This window comes from Mycosarcoma maydis, chromosome 3, assembly GCF_000328475.2.
Source record: "Mycosarcoma maydis chromosome 3, whole genome shotgun sequence".
Classification (NCBI taxonomy): domain Eukaryota; kingdom Fungi; phylum Basidiomycota; class Ustilaginomycetes; order Ustilaginales; genus Mycosarcoma; species Mycosarcoma maydis.
In genome coordinates, this window is record NC_026480.1 from 1,232,210 (window position 1) to 1,245,920 (window position 13,711).

The following is a 13,711-nucleotide window of genomic DNA, read 5'->3' on the forward strand; positions in this document are numbered from 1 at the left end:
CACCAGCCCTATAGGACCGACGTGAGGACAAGAGAGATATACCGTTTACACAGCCTCGCTCGACCTTCTCGCAAGGTTGTTACGTTGGCTGTGCGGCTGCAAGCGAGGCCGGAGTCACCCGCCACTTTGTCTGGTGTCGGGAAGCGTGGAGGACCGTGAGCCGGGTGTGCCGACGCCCTTATATCGAGATTCGCGCTCTATCAGGTAGTCTGAATGCCTGTGTCAATATCTGGCGATTGCGAGATGCTGTTCGACACAATCAAAAATCAAAAGGTTGAGATGGTGGGAGCAAACGGATGAAGAGCGATGGATCCACCTTGTTCCAAATTCGTGATTCGTGATTTGGCCGATTCACGCTAAACTTCGCCTCAACTTAGCCGCCTTACGCGATACGCAGCCGCAATCGTGTCACTCTAACATCTCTTGGAATGTGCACGGTGCAGTCACGAGTCATAAGTTAAGTGGGATGAAGACCGGCTGAGGAACTTGCGTCTAACCGCGTTAGCCGGTCAGGGCGAGTCTCGCTCCTTCTTGCTGACCACCTCCTTCCTTCCATTGTTACGTTCACCGCACAGCATTCCGCAACGTCAACATGCCGAAAAGCCGCTCACTTCCTCCTACGCTTAAGCAGCTCCTTCAACAGCCCACGTTTCCCGCCCGAGCTTCAAAGCTGTCAGCATCGAAACAGCTCCCAGCTGGACGGCAAGCCAACCCTGCGCCCACTCCGAAGCTTACAGCTGTCAGCCAGCACTTCCGTAGCCTTCAGGCAGAGGCCACACAAAAAGGCATCGGGTGGGGCGAATGGATATCAATCGCAACAGCGACATTATTCACTCTGAACAACCCAGGCAGCCTGCATGCATTGCATCAATTCGCAGCTGGATCCAAGACAGAGGACCTGGAGCACAGAACCAACGTGGCTCTTCTGATGCGAGAGACGGGTCTCAAATGCATCGGATTCATAGGTATCCCCAAGGTGATCAACAATCTTGCTGCGCTGCGAAAGGTGGTAGAAGAGGATGATCAGCTCGTACAGGCGCTGCCGACGCAACCAAGGAGACAGATCGGAAAGGATCGACTTGATGATGTTCACAAAGCGGCGTATGGGCTTTGGGACGACATCTATACACCACATTCCGAGAAATTGCTTAAGATTCTCGGCAGCTCGCACCCCGATTTACCTGTCTTCATCGTCGAGTCCGAATACGGTCCTTTGTTCTCATCGCCCGCTTCGTTTGCTCTTCCCTCGGACCCAGAGCTAATGAAAACAGAACCGAGCTGGGATGTCAACCGTCTACGTACCTCGCTCGTTGCTATTTCGGCACTGAGAGCTCAAGGTGGTGTAGGTCCTCAGGTAACAAGCCACGTTTGGGGTCTGATGAAGGCCAAGGACTCGATTAAGCCGGATGATGCTAGCAAGCAGGGCCTCGAGTGGTTGACCACTGAGGAAGGCGCTCTTTGGGTGGTGCGCACTGTTGACAGCGTAAGTAACAAGATGCTCGACAAGCTACCTGTCTGGCTGCTCAGAAATACTCACCTTCTGGTGTCTTTTTATGAACTCCACGCACAAACACAGCTATGTGAAGCCATCGAAGGAGCCGAAGAATTCGAAGGACAGGGCAAAGACAGTAAGCTTTGATAGCATCCCAAACAGTAGCATGCATTTCTCGTCGGAAAATTCGTCGGTACAAGCGCAAAATCTCTACGACCTGGACTGAGAGAACCACCAAGCAGTAATGACGCCGATAACAAACACCTCGATGAGACCTCCAGCCAGACTTCCTCCGCCTGCTAACAGCAGCAGGCTCCAGATGTATCCAATGAGTCTATCGAGCACTACTCCACTTGTGGAGAGCACAATACGTTGGGAAGAGGCGAGCGGCTCGAAGGGGTTCAAGGATGAAAGCGACGCCGAAGAAGGGCTGTTAGGCGGAAGACGCAGCAACGCAGTGATGGGTTTGTGATCCGAATGGGTGTACTGCATGATGCTGCGATAGAATTCGACCTCGACACCGTGTCGATCGTTGTCCTCCTTTGCGGGCGCTGAGGCCCAAAGGATGCGATCAGTCCAACCTGGAATACGCTTCTTGCTGAGCGTCTGTCCCTCAAGTGCTTCCGACGTAACACCAGCGTTCTTCTTTTTGGTCTTCTTGCTAGGTCTCGAGACGACGTACTTATAGGTGGGAGGTATGCCTGTTTCGGCAATGGAAAGCTCGGTGAGGCCGTGGAAGGCCTTCGGCGGCTCGGCCAAGCGCTGGTGACTGAGTTGGTCGTGATCTGCGAGCAGCGACCAATCTCCTACCTCGAGAGCCTTAGCCAGTGTCTCCTTTGTGAGTTCGGAAGATGACTTCTCACCCGTGATGTAACTCTTTCCCAAGGCAACACGATGGTTGAGGTCTCCAAACACAAAGAGATGAGTTGTGTCGTACACCGTGTAGCTCTTTTTGTCGAGAGGCTTGATCTTGCTGGAAATCTTGTCGGAGGTGACTTTTGCGTGTTGCTCTTTGAGTGCATCCATATCGCTGGGTTGCAATGGTTTTTGATTGGCGTCTTGAAGAACAGGTAGCCTTTGCACGCTAGAGGGGTCGAACACCATCCGTTGAACAATCTGCTGCCAGTCCTTGTTTCGTCGCGGCACATTATGGTCGTGAGCCGCTAGATGAGCACTGACAAACGTCAGAACTTCATCAGGTCCTTTCCCGTCTGCTGCAGCAACGACGACACGGGCACCTACAGCACCCTTGTTTCCCATAACTCCTGCAATACCAGTGCCAACTGTGGCGGTGCGTATCTCCTTGACTCGATGCGCCGCACTCTTTGCGCTTTTCGAGGCTGCCTGCGAGATCGAAAAAGCAGGTCGTTCACGAGCGTACACGAAGAGAGCGATACCAACAAGGTCGACCCTGCACAACAGGGGGTAGCCTTCGGGACCGCCCCCTTCGTCCAAACTGGCATATAGCCCGGAGCCAGAGACGACGGCTTGGTGAGGTCGAATAGTTCGGCGAATATCGAGATCCGTATTGTAGAGCGCCGTGGCACCCGTTCCAGATAGACCGGTATGAAGTGGGATGAGCTCCTGAAAGCCCACTGCGTAGAAGTCCGGTGCTTCGCGCGGCAGCGACGGATGGGTGGAAAGCGCTCTAGGGTTCGTAGATTTGTATACATCGGCTTGGAGTACCTTCCTGTTAGTCAGGGGCTGAGATGATACGGGCACTACTTGCTTCTGCTCGGCCGTGGGAATGAGCCACGGTGTCAGATCGTGGCGGGTGGTCTCGGCGCCAGCCAGGTTCGCGTTGTAGGATGCAATCTGCACCCTCAAGCCGTTTGCGCTCATTGTACAAAAGAGCGGACGGGTCTTGAGCGAATCGGCAACGCTTGGACGAGATCGAAACGAGGTGTTCGTCGAAGAAACCGGCCGTTGTTTTATGTAAACGTATCTCACCAGAAGTGATTGTCGAAGGGATGAATGCGGTGGGGGCCAACTTGCTGTTTCAATCGCATCCACGCCGAAGGGCGTCAGTGGCGGGTGTCATGATGGACTTTCTTGTGCGGGGTATATTCCACAAAACAGCCTCAAAGTGTTGATGATGATTATAGGCGAAATGGCGGCTGAAAAAGGCTTCTGTTGGCCGACGTCCATGTCCCACGGTTCACAGTTCACGATCCACGGTCGGTAGTCACGAAAGGCAAAGATGTCGGATCGCACGGGCTAACAGAGGTACAGCTTCGCCACGGGCTGTGCGCCACGCACGGACTCGTGACTCGTGACTGTATGAAGAAGAGGGAACCGCGAATCACGAATAAATGCAATAATCGTTTATCACGAATCGTGAATCCTGGTTTCCGCTTTCAGACAAGTCGACTCACGACTCGGTGACAGGATTGGAAGAAAAGCATCCACAGAATTGTACAGCACAGAGTACAAGCTACAAGCATTCCGGGTCTTACATCTCTTTCTTTTCCATCATTACGCACTCCTCTTCTCAGACTCGTTACTATGGTCGCCGATCAACTCGCTCCCAGAGCCGCATGGCTACCTGCGGGAGCTGTCTTCGCCATGTGGACCATGATGTTGCTTGCATCACCATCGGCCGCCTTCGAACTACCGCCGTTCCTCAAGTCGGCCATCACAACACAAAACGTCAACAACCTCAATCGGCCTACGGGAGCCACTGCCTATCAGACGAACCAGCCTTACGATGGTCTCGAATTCCCACTTGTGGGTCGCTTTGTCTTTCGACCTGCGCTTTTCTGGATCGAAGGAGGTGTGCTTGGGTTTTGCTTGCTCTTCGTACTAATCCACCTTGTAGGCAAGACGCACAACCGTCAGATGGCCAGCAGGTTTGCTTCTGCTGCTCTCCCCACGCTCGAGCAAGAGTTCGCAGTGGTTGCCAACGATGATGGAAAGAGTCATTTGCTCTGGAACGGCGGCAACTCAGCGTTGATGTTTGCCTCAGGTCGAAGGGGCTGTGCCAGCGTTCACGTCGTTTTTGACTTTATCCCAAGACACGATCCAATGGAGATCTTGTTCGCTTTCGTCAAGGATGTTGTGATGGCGACAACCACCTCATCGTTCCGCGACACCGTCACTATTACTTTCACCCTGCCTCCTACATCCGACAATGTCTCGGGTGTCTTTGCTCTCGTCAACAAAGGCGCATTGCAACACACTCGCAAAGGGCGATTTGACCTTTCTTTCGCCAAGGTCATCGACTCGGACACTGCAGTCACGTCGCGAGGATTATCGAAGCAGTGGGCCATCATGAGTGAGGCTTCTGAACTCACTGATGGCTTCCTCGGCGAACCGGACCAGAAGGGCGTTGCACAGCGCGCCAAGCTTGGCCTCGTCGATCTGCTCGATGGTCAAGCTGGAAAATTCCTCGACAGCCTTGTTCTCACCGACCAGCCTTTCGAACGACCCACCAAAGGCCCCATCCCAGCTGAGAAGCGTCAACGCCTGCTGATTCTCACGTTGCGAGCTCCCAAGTCAACTAGCGACGTCCATAAGGCACTCGAGCTACTTCAGTTGGGCTGCAACGTGGTCGACGCCCTCGACCAGAGCATCATCAAGTTGCGCAACGAAACTTTGGCCAAGCTGCGCAAGACCCGTGCGCAGGTTGACAAGGAATTGCTGGAGGAAGCCACCAAGGAGCAGCGCGAGGCAGAGCAGGAGGCTAAAGAGGAGGCAAAGCGCAAAGCTGAAAAGGCCAAATTCGATAAGCTCAGCCCTGCAGAACAAGCCAAGCGCAAGGAGGTCGAGAGGAAGCGTGCTATGAAGAAGGGTGCACAGAAGATCCGATGAACGGCGATGGTATCTGAAGCGGTCATCTGTGACCGGGCTTGTGTGAACAATTACGCAGATGCTCTTTGCAATGGAAAAGGGATCGAGGAAGCTACTGAGACTGTGTTGCGTGGTGGTGACATAGTGGGTCTGCAAAGTCTTGCAAATATGAGAGCGTTCGCGAAGTTGGACGATTTTACATGGGTCGCACGTGGTCTCAATTTGTCGCTCCAGCTGCCTCCGCTGCTTTTGCTGCCTTGGCCTGTTGCAAAGCCGATGCAAAGAGACGTCAACATCGAGTATGTAAAGATCAGCCATGGTGTTTCCGTCGTGTAGCTTTGTGAACATGTCATACTCACCGCCTGCTTGGCTCTGAGGGCTTCGGCGTCTGCTTCCTTCCTCTTTGCTATCGAGGTGTTTGACTCGTTGCGCTTGCCTTTGTTTGCGTCAGCCTGTTTCTTTTGGTTCTTGGCACGAGCCAGTTCTCGCTGGTTTCCTCCTGAGGGACGCGGAACGAGGAGATGAAAGGCATGATAGCATCAGCGCATATTCCATCCTGTCAGTGGTGGTGGAAGAGCAGGACCCAGACACGGATTGCCTACTTACGCGTCATTTCGCCAAAAAAGTGTGGTTGTTGATGCTGAGAATCCGCGTCAGATGTGTGATGTGGTATGGTAGAAGCAAACAGCCAGCCCTGCAGCGCTTGTTCGTTGGACGCCGCAGCCAGCTTGCGAACGCGGATTGTGTCAAGGACAAAAGAAGAGGGAAGGGAGAGGCAAGCAATCACGATATTGTCAATCACAACCAACGAACGCGCTTGACCCTTAAGAAAATTCCGCCAGTGTCCGAGTTCCGCGCGGACAATTCAGCTGGAGCAAGCAGTCACGGTCACGAGTAGCGACCCTTGCAACCCGCAAGATGAATTCATCCCTTGCTCACACTCTGCATGCAGAGACGGCGGCAAAAGCACCTCAGCTGGCTTTGAGGAGGCACACAGTGAATTGAGATCAAAAATACAATGATGGTAGCGTAGTAAAAGCTAGATGGGCGAACGGCAGCAGAATCGAAGCAGGGATTAAGTAGAATCGACCGAAAGCACTTTCAAAATACTTAATATCAAGAAGCAGTTGATAAATTAGAGCTTAGATGAGCCCAGAGACGAAATTTAGAGGTGGCTCTGAGGAAGTTGAACGCCAATTTCTTTGAGATGAGCCGGCAGATCCAGGTCGAGTTTTTCCTTTATAAAGCTGTTGCAGAAGCTGAACAACTCTTGGCCGAGTCTGCCGTCGGTGTCCTGAGCCAGCTTGCTCTTCTGACCCAACTTGGCAACAGGTACGAGGTAAGCTCCGTTGAGGTTGAGTCGATCCACCTCGGGTGAAGTGCAGGCATAGAGCTGGGTCAAAGCTCCATCCTCGGCAGCGGTGAAGAAGCGACTCAAGAGTGAGTTCACACTGCCAATGATCTTGCCGTACGATTCATTGGGACCACGCAAGAGTCCCGTTCGCACGACACCAGGATGAATGGAAAGGCTGGTAATGCGAGCGTCCTTCGGCAAAAGTTTGGAGAGCTCGTTGGCAATCAGGATGTTGCCCAACTTGCTCTTGCCGTACCGATCCCAGGTGCCCTTAACTTCAGGCCAGTGTTGCTTGTTGACCGCTTCGAGATCCTTGAAGCTCGTGTCGGAGGGAGAGGCAACATGGCCCAAGCTGGAGACCTGGACGATGCGAACGGAGGGCGAGTCAGGCGCAGAATATTCGGGCAGCTTGGACGTCTTGTACAGCGTAGGCAAGAGTAGCATGGTGAAAAGGTAGTGACCCACAACGTTTGTTCCTACCTGGAGCTCGATGCCATCCTTGGTAAAGGTGTAAGGAGTGGCCATGACACCGGCGTTGTTGAGGAGAATGTCGAGGCGCTGTTCGCGCGACAAAAAGTCCTCGGCAGCTTTACGGACTGCTGCGAGCTCGGTCAGATTGAGCTGCAAGAAGTGGATGTCGGCCTTTGGTATGGCCTGCTTGATCTTCTGGATGGCCTCCTGTGCCTTGGACTCGGTACGAGAAGCCATGTAGACCTTGGCACCGTTGCGCGCAAGTTCGAGGCACGAGACCCTGTACAGGTGAGGATATCAACAAGAGAAAGACATCTGTCAGTTTTCTGCATCGAAAAGAAGAACAGGATGCGAGCGCTTCCAATGATACAAACTCTCCAAGGCCACTGTTACCACCGGTGACGATAGCGACACGGCCAGTCAAGTCGGGTATATCGGATGATTTAAACAAAGGCATGGTTGTGATTGTGGCTTTGGGCTTTGGCGTTGTTTATGTTGGAGGTCAGTCCTTTTCGTCTGTGGGTATGGTGGTGTCTTGTTAGCGCAGCCGGGATCAATCAAGACGATCCTCAACGCTCTAATGGGGAGCGTCGCAAGCGTCGCAAGCCCCACGTGAATGGCTTTCACACCACGCGCGGTTTCAGGGTCTGTGCCACCGGGAGCAAGCACGAGCACTTATTAATATTTATGTAAATGTTTATATATAACTTATATATTATTCTTATTCAGTATTTTGGGATAACTACTCGTGACTAACTATTCGTGATTGAATGCGGAGCAGTCGTCATCTGCCGCCTTTGCGGAAGTCACGACTGTTGACTAACGAGTCGTTGTCTGTCACGTAACATTAACTCACCTTTTCGAAGGTGGACATTTTTCTCATCCTCACATCGGATGCGACTTGGGACTGCCTCCCGATGCATTTGCTTCTGTGTACAACACACGCCCATCCCATCCGCACTCTAAGACGGCTTCGGTTGAGAGCTTACGGTTTCACCAACCCTAGTCAAGCTGCCGTCTTCATCCAACCATGAGCGTAGAGCCCTTGGTCCTCGTTGCTGCGAGCTAACACCGAAAAGAATACTCGTGATTGCCGCACTGAGCAGCTGTTCCTTCGTGGTTGCCAAGTTGTCTTTGTTTGTTGCATCATGTTCACTTTAATGCTCTACTCCTTTCAGCTTCCATCGTGCTAAATAGTTAGTCGGTCTTCGGGAGGATGAAGAAACTCAGACAAGGTCAATTCTGGGGTTTGTGTCCGATTGATTGTCTCTTGGACCACAGCAGCTTTTGATATTGTGATGGGATAGCAGCCGCCCAGTCTTGACAGTCAGCCTTCACTCGTGATCACGATTGGACGGCCTCACTGAATGCTGCCACAATGGCTCCCCCGATCTGGACGATTGGTGGAAGAGTCGATGAGTGCTATGCTTGGGTCCACAGGATTTTGGTGAAAAAGTTTTCTTCTCTGCAAATCTGTTTGCCTATCTTCCGATCTACTCACGACTCGTGACTCAGATACGAATCGTTCCATTTGTGATTTTTGTGATTCTTGCCATTAAATTGATAAGTCACAGAGTTGTGAATTGTGCCGAGCGCAAAGTTATCTGTGGAGGGCCAAGTCACGAGTGGTGAGTGCGTCAGGGGAAAAAAAACTTTGATTGGCTGCGGCTTGCTCGTAACTGTAGCCACATACTGGACCGAGCGTCAGAGGCTTCTTATCATGCGGTCTCTCGATTGGCTCATGTCGTGTTATCGTTCTCGCGACAGCGGAAAGACTCACGACTGGCCCCAAATTCTTTTTTCTACAGTTCAAGGTATTTTGGAATTCATGATTCTGCAGTCCGCATCGTCCACAACCGTATAGGACGAATCTGGTCTGTGGACCGCCTGTTCGGGAAAGACGGTCGATCGTTATTGTACCGGTCGCGAGTTCGTTGTTAGTCCTCTGGCAGTGCACGCTTCATTCTCAGTCAAGTCAAAGAGTTTTCGCAAACTCGGCCTCATAGTAGAAGCTGGTCAAGTTGCAAACGTAGACTTTGGCTCAAAAGTTTCGAGCAACCTTGGTCCCGATTACGACCATCTCCATCCACCAACATTGTCATACCCTCTTTCAGTATGGCCCCCACGCAATCTGAGCGTACCCCGCTGCTCGCGGGACAGCAGCCGCGAACCTCGTCAACCTCGCGAGCTCGTCCAAGCTTCGGCGCCAGCATTGGTCGTCCTGACCTCACTGCTGAAGAGGAAGATGCTATCGCACAAGAGTCGGCGTTCAGCGCCATCCAGGGCGCCGCCCATGGTGTTGACCCCAATTCGTCTGCCTTTGTTCCCTTGGACCAGAGCCACTTCTCCATCGCTGGCGTTCCGCCTGCCGTCGAGGAAGAGCCCGAAGAGCCTCCTCTGCGCGCTGATATCTGGGTCATCATGGGCGCCATGTGGATCGGATCTTTTTTGGCTGCGCTTGACGGTACCATTGTCGCTACCATCCTCTCGGCTGTCGGCTCCGAGTTCCGCGTGAGCAAGGAGGTAGGATGGTTGGGTACCAGCTATCTGCTTACCCAAACTGCTTTCCAGCCTCTGTACGGTCGTGCGTCTGACATTTTCGGTCGTAAGCCGGCTACTCTCTTTGCTTCGGCCATCTTCCTCCTCGGCTCGCTTCTCTGCGGTCTCAGCCAGACTTTCTGGCAGCTCTGCGCCGCACGTGCCCTCGCCGGCATCGGTGGTGGTGGACTGACTACCATGTCCACCCTGGTCACCAGCGACCTTGTCAGCCTTAAATCGCGAGGCACGTGGCAGGGCCTGGGTAACCTTGTCTACGCCACCGGTGCTGCCCTCGGTGGTCCGCTCGGTGGTGCTCTCGCCGATGGCGGTCTCGGCTGGCGTTGGGCATTCCTCGTCCAGGTGCCCTTGTGCGTCGTTCACTTTGCTGTCGTTTCGTGGAAGATCGACATCCCCGCAGGCCCCGGTAGCATGATTGAGAAGATCAAGCGTATCGACGCTCTCGGTTCGCTTTCGCTCGTCACCTCGGTCACTCTGATCCTCGTTGGTCTCAGCCTGGGAGGCAACGAACGCGAGTGGTCTGACAAGCTCGTCCTCGGCTCTCTGATTAGTGGTGGTGTTGCACTCGTGGTCTTTGTGCTCATCGAGAGGTTCGTCGCTCGTGAGCCCCTGATGCCCATGGCCGTCCTTTTCAACCGCACGCCTGGCTTCGTTTCCATTGCTTGCTGGTTCATCACCATGTCGCAGTTCGGCATCATCTTCAACGTGCCCAACTATTTTGAGAACGTGGAGCAGACCACCAAACAGTATGCGGGTCTTCACCTGATCCCCAACGCCATCATTGCTTCCACGTGCAGTCTGGGCAGTGGTCTCATCATGGCTCGTACGGGACGATACCGCAAGATGCTGCTGCTCGGCGGTCTCGCCGGTTTTGTTGGCCCACTCATGATGTGCTTCTGGTTCCGCGGAACCTCGGAGGCGTTCTACTGGCTCAGTATGCCCTGGGGTGGTGCCGCGTACGGCTCTACCCTAACCATCACCTTGGTTGCACTGATTGCTTCGGTCGACCCCAAGGATATGGCCGCTGCTACGGGCGTAACTTACCTCTTCCGTGCCACCGGTTCGGTTTTGGGTATCTCGCTCTCGAGCGCCATCCTGCAGAACAGCTTGCAGAAGAACCTGGAAAAGACCGACATCCCTCACAAGATCATCCAGCTCATCCGCCAGGACGTCAGCACCATCAAGACACTCAGCAAGCCGTTGCGCGTCGCTGCCATTGGCGCCTACGAGCAGTCGATGCACACCGTCTTTATCGCCATTGCTGCTGCCGGCCTGTTCGCTTTCCTCGCTCTGTTCTTCATCGAGGAGCGTGATCTTCCTGGCAAGAAGCCGGCTGTTGCTGCTCCTGCGCGTCGCTAAGCCGCGTTTTGCTCTCACGAGAGCGTATCGGGAGACATCGTTCTCGCTCAACCACTACCTCCATTTCCAACTCACTTGCTGGCGTTTGTCTGCTGTGTAAATCCCTATCATCCACATTGAACCAAGCAATTCATCTTGTCTACTCCAAGCACGCTCGTTTTCGTACCACTGTTCGCAAAATGTTCTGGAGGGTAGGCACAACGAGGACAGGACATTGAAATGGTCGACAGATAATGAGAGTTTGTGATCAGAAGCTGGGAGGCTCAGGCAAGCTGTTTTTCGAGGAATTCCTTCCACGCCGCCTGGTCAAAGGAAGACGAGATGCTAGCTTCTACGAGACCGTTCCAGAGACAAGTTGGTGTGACATGGATTCCGTTCTGACGACCGAGCTTGACGCAGTATTTGAGTTCGGGGACTACGGCACTTCCGCCATTGCCTTCCTTTTCGACGCGAATGAGGTTTTTCACAGACTGGCCTAGAGGGGTGTTTTGCAAGTCTCGATGGATCGCGGGCTGCTTACGCTTCTTGGGAGCTTCGCCGACGGTTTCGATCGCCAATGTGGCCAATTCGCCCCGGATTCCGTCTGGCGACTTTCCTCTAGCAGGGCCGTCAAAGAAGCGCTCCTGCTCCTTCATGAGTTCCAATGAATAGAGCCAGAATGCATTGCGTTCGGGCACAGCAGTCACAGCAGGATCCGTGAGCGCAATCTTGGCTACAGCAAGCGCCGATTCGTGCAGCAGGGTTGAGCTCGAGTGCCACGGCTGAGGATAGGGCCGAATGACGATTCGGACCTTGTCCTTGTACTGAGCAGAGTCGCCGATGACGAGTGGCAACAAGTACTCATTGACACCCTTGAGCTGCTTGGCCGAAAAGGGGCACAGATAGTCGAGGAAGAGCTCAAGCGTGTTGGGCGCGGTGAGCGAGCCAATCGAAAGAGCTTGCAGCGATGGAGGAAGCGCCATGGTTGGTAGTGCAACAGTGAAAGCGAGACGTTGGGTATTCGGTGCAATGAGCCTGTTGGTTGTGTGGGTGCAATGCAAAGCGGAAGACCAGTCATGAGTCTCTTAAATGAGAGCTTCGGCCCACCATGACACCTTGCCAGCTTTTTGAGATCTCTTCCTCCACACCTCACACAATGAACTACGGCGTTATCATGGCTCGGCATTGACGTGATTGGCCTGTTCGCTTGGGCCATCGAAGCTTTTTGTATGTGTGTGTGGTTTTTTTATACATTTTTCATTGGAGCACTATGTCAGATCGTTGCCGTAAATCAAAATACAAAAGCACAAGACGCAACGTGCAAAAAGGTCGGACTGCTCCGAGACCCTTTTCGTGTTTGTTGCAAAGAGTCACGAGTTGCGGCTTCAAGAACACATGGTAACGACGACACAGCTCTCGTGCCGCATCTTTATTTGACTGCTTGCGCGCCTAACGGACCCCGCGCCGAATGCCGGCTTCCGCATCAGTCGTGAGTGTTGGATTTCTTTGTGACCGTGGTTGGGGCCTGACTGTGTGCACCATCCACCGCCTTCGTAATTCAACACGATCGCAAAGTCACAGCTCACTGCTGACTGCTGCATCTCGAGCTACAATCTGCAAGAATACGGAGTACCGAACCGAGCCGCTGGTGTACATCACAAACATGGCACGCTCCAAAACCAAGGGCCCCCTGAAGCGGCATCATGCGTTTCACGGTATCGTCATGGTCTGCGGTTGGTTGCTACCGCCTCTGGCCGTGCTTATCCGCTTCGGTGTAGGTCTCGACCTTTTCATCAACATCATCTGCACCATTGCTGGCTATATTCCGGGCCATGTCCACAACTTTTGGATCCAAAACATTCGAAACAACAAAAACTCGCGACACTCGCCTTCGTGGGCGATCCGCTATGGTCTCGTCAAGGACTACCGTGTCAAGCGCACCGCTAACGGCTGGTCTGATCGATACGGAGACTCGGCAACCGAGTGGCAGAACCAGGAGGTGATTGTCGATCCCATCACGGGTGAGACGCGTCGGGATCCTGATTCTGCTCGCAAGACTGGCAACATCCGTTCTGGAAGCCGCTTCCTTTCCCCTTGGGCCGACAATGTCGATGACAGCCCGCGTGCAGAGCGTGAGGACCCATACGCCGATGAGAGGCGACAGAATTCTGGTCGCTCGGCTAACATACAGCGTGATCCCATAACGGGTGCTATCATTGACGACGGCGGTCATGGTGGATCGGGTTCGCTTTCTCGCTCCAGTTCGAGGAGGAGTCTTGGCAGTCGTTATGCTGAACGATATGGCATCGGTGCTGGCACCGAAGCGTCGTCCAGAAGCTCGCTGAGCTATGTCAACGACTCACGCGACCAGAATAGCGGCTCCAAGTGGGGACAATCCAACTCGTCCAAGTCCAAGAAAAAGGACCGCTGGGCAAGGGAAGCTGAAGCACTTGGAAATCCTTCACAGCAATCGTACAGCGCCGACAGCTACGGCTACGAAGATAGCTCGCGCAACTATGGAGCGAGCGACAGAGGCGGAAACCGTTCCAGTCGCATCCGAGACCCCCTAACTGATCGTCACGACTTCTAACAGAGTCTCGACTGTTTCCTCTCAATCACACCACGCATCATGTTCATATTTTGGGCGCTTTTCATGGTTCTTGTTGTTGGGCTGCGCCGACTTAACATTGCTATGGGTTTCTGTGTTCCAC

The 13,711-nt window shown here is 53.5% G+C and overlaps 8 protein-coding genes across 8 annotated transcripts; 4 read left to right on the forward strand and 4 right to left on the reverse strand.

Moving 5' to 3' along the window:
- Positions 1-592: 592 nt before the first annotated feature.
- On the forward strand, positions 593-1,639 carry UMAG_12171 (uncharacterized protein; the record flags this gene model as incomplete). Its single annotated transcript, XM_011389830.1, has 2 exons — positions 593-1,483; positions 1,577-1,639. The coding sequence occupies 2 exons, from the start codon at positions 593-595 to the stop codon at positions 1,637-1,639; spliced, it is 954 nt and encodes a 317-aa protein (XP_011388132.1).
- A 63-nt stretch (positions 1,640-1,702) lies between these two features.
- Positions 1,703-3,334, reverse strand: UMAG_01879 (uncharacterized protein; the record flags this gene model as incomplete). Its single annotated transcript, XM_011389513.1, has 1 exon — positions 1,703-3,334. One exon carries the CDS (start codon positions 3,332-3,334, stop codon positions 1,703-1,705), a length of 1,632 nt encoding a protein of 543 aa, XP_011387815.1.
- A 663-nt stretch (positions 3,335-3,997) lies between these two features.
- On the forward strand, positions 3,998-5,302 carry UMAG_10266 (uncharacterized protein; the record flags this gene model as incomplete). Its single annotated transcript, XM_011389661.1, has 1 exon — positions 3,998-5,302. One exon carries the CDS (start codon positions 3,998-4,000, stop codon positions 5,300-5,302), a length of 1,305 nt encoding a protein of 434 aa, XP_011387963.1.
- Positions 5,303-5,498: 196 nt separating this feature from the next.
- UMAG_10267 (uncharacterized protein) lies at positions 5,499-5,894 on the reverse strand (the record flags this gene model as incomplete). The annotated part of the gene is made up of 3 exons (XM_011389662.1): positions 5,499-5,543; positions 5,641-5,780; positions 5,888-5,894. 3 exons carry the CDS (start codon positions 5,892-5,894, stop codon positions 5,499-5,501), a joined length of 192 nt encoding a protein of 63 aa, XP_011387964.1.
- Positions 5,895-6,446: 552 nt separating this feature from the next.
- UMAG_01881 (uncharacterized protein) lies at positions 6,447-7,563 on the reverse strand (the record flags this gene model as incomplete). The annotated part of the gene is made up of 2 exons (XM_011389514.1): positions 6,447-7,386; positions 7,481-7,563. The coding sequence occupies 2 exons, from the start codon at positions 7,561-7,563 to the stop codon at positions 6,447-6,449; spliced, it is 1,023 nt and encodes a 340-aa protein (XP_011387816.1).
- Positions 7,564-9,221: 1,658 nt separating this feature from the next.
- Positions 9,222-11,021, forward strand: UMAG_01882 (uncharacterized protein; the record flags this gene model as incomplete). The annotated part of the gene is made up of 1 exon (XM_011389515.1): positions 9,222-11,021. One exon carries the CDS (start codon positions 9,222-9,224, stop codon positions 11,019-11,021), a length of 1,800 nt encoding a protein of 599 aa, XP_011387817.1.
- A 263-nt stretch (positions 11,022-11,284) lies between these two features.
- Positions 11,285-11,983, reverse strand: UMAG_01883 (uncharacterized protein; the record flags this gene model as incomplete). The annotated part of the gene is made up of 1 exon (XM_011389516.1): positions 11,285-11,983. The coding sequence occupies one exon, from the start codon at positions 11,981-11,983 to the stop codon at positions 11,285-11,287; it is 699 nt and encodes a 232-aa protein (XP_011387818.1).
- Positions 11,984-12,663: 680 nt separating this feature from the next.
- On the forward strand, positions 12,664-13,590 carry UMAG_12172 (uncharacterized protein; the record flags this gene model as incomplete). Its single annotated transcript, XM_011389831.1, has 1 exon — positions 12,664-13,590. The coding sequence occupies one exon, from the start codon at positions 12,664-12,666 to the stop codon at positions 13,588-13,590; it is 927 nt and encodes a 308-aa protein (XP_011388133.1).
- Between the last annotated feature and the right edge of the window lie 121 nt (positions 13,591-13,711).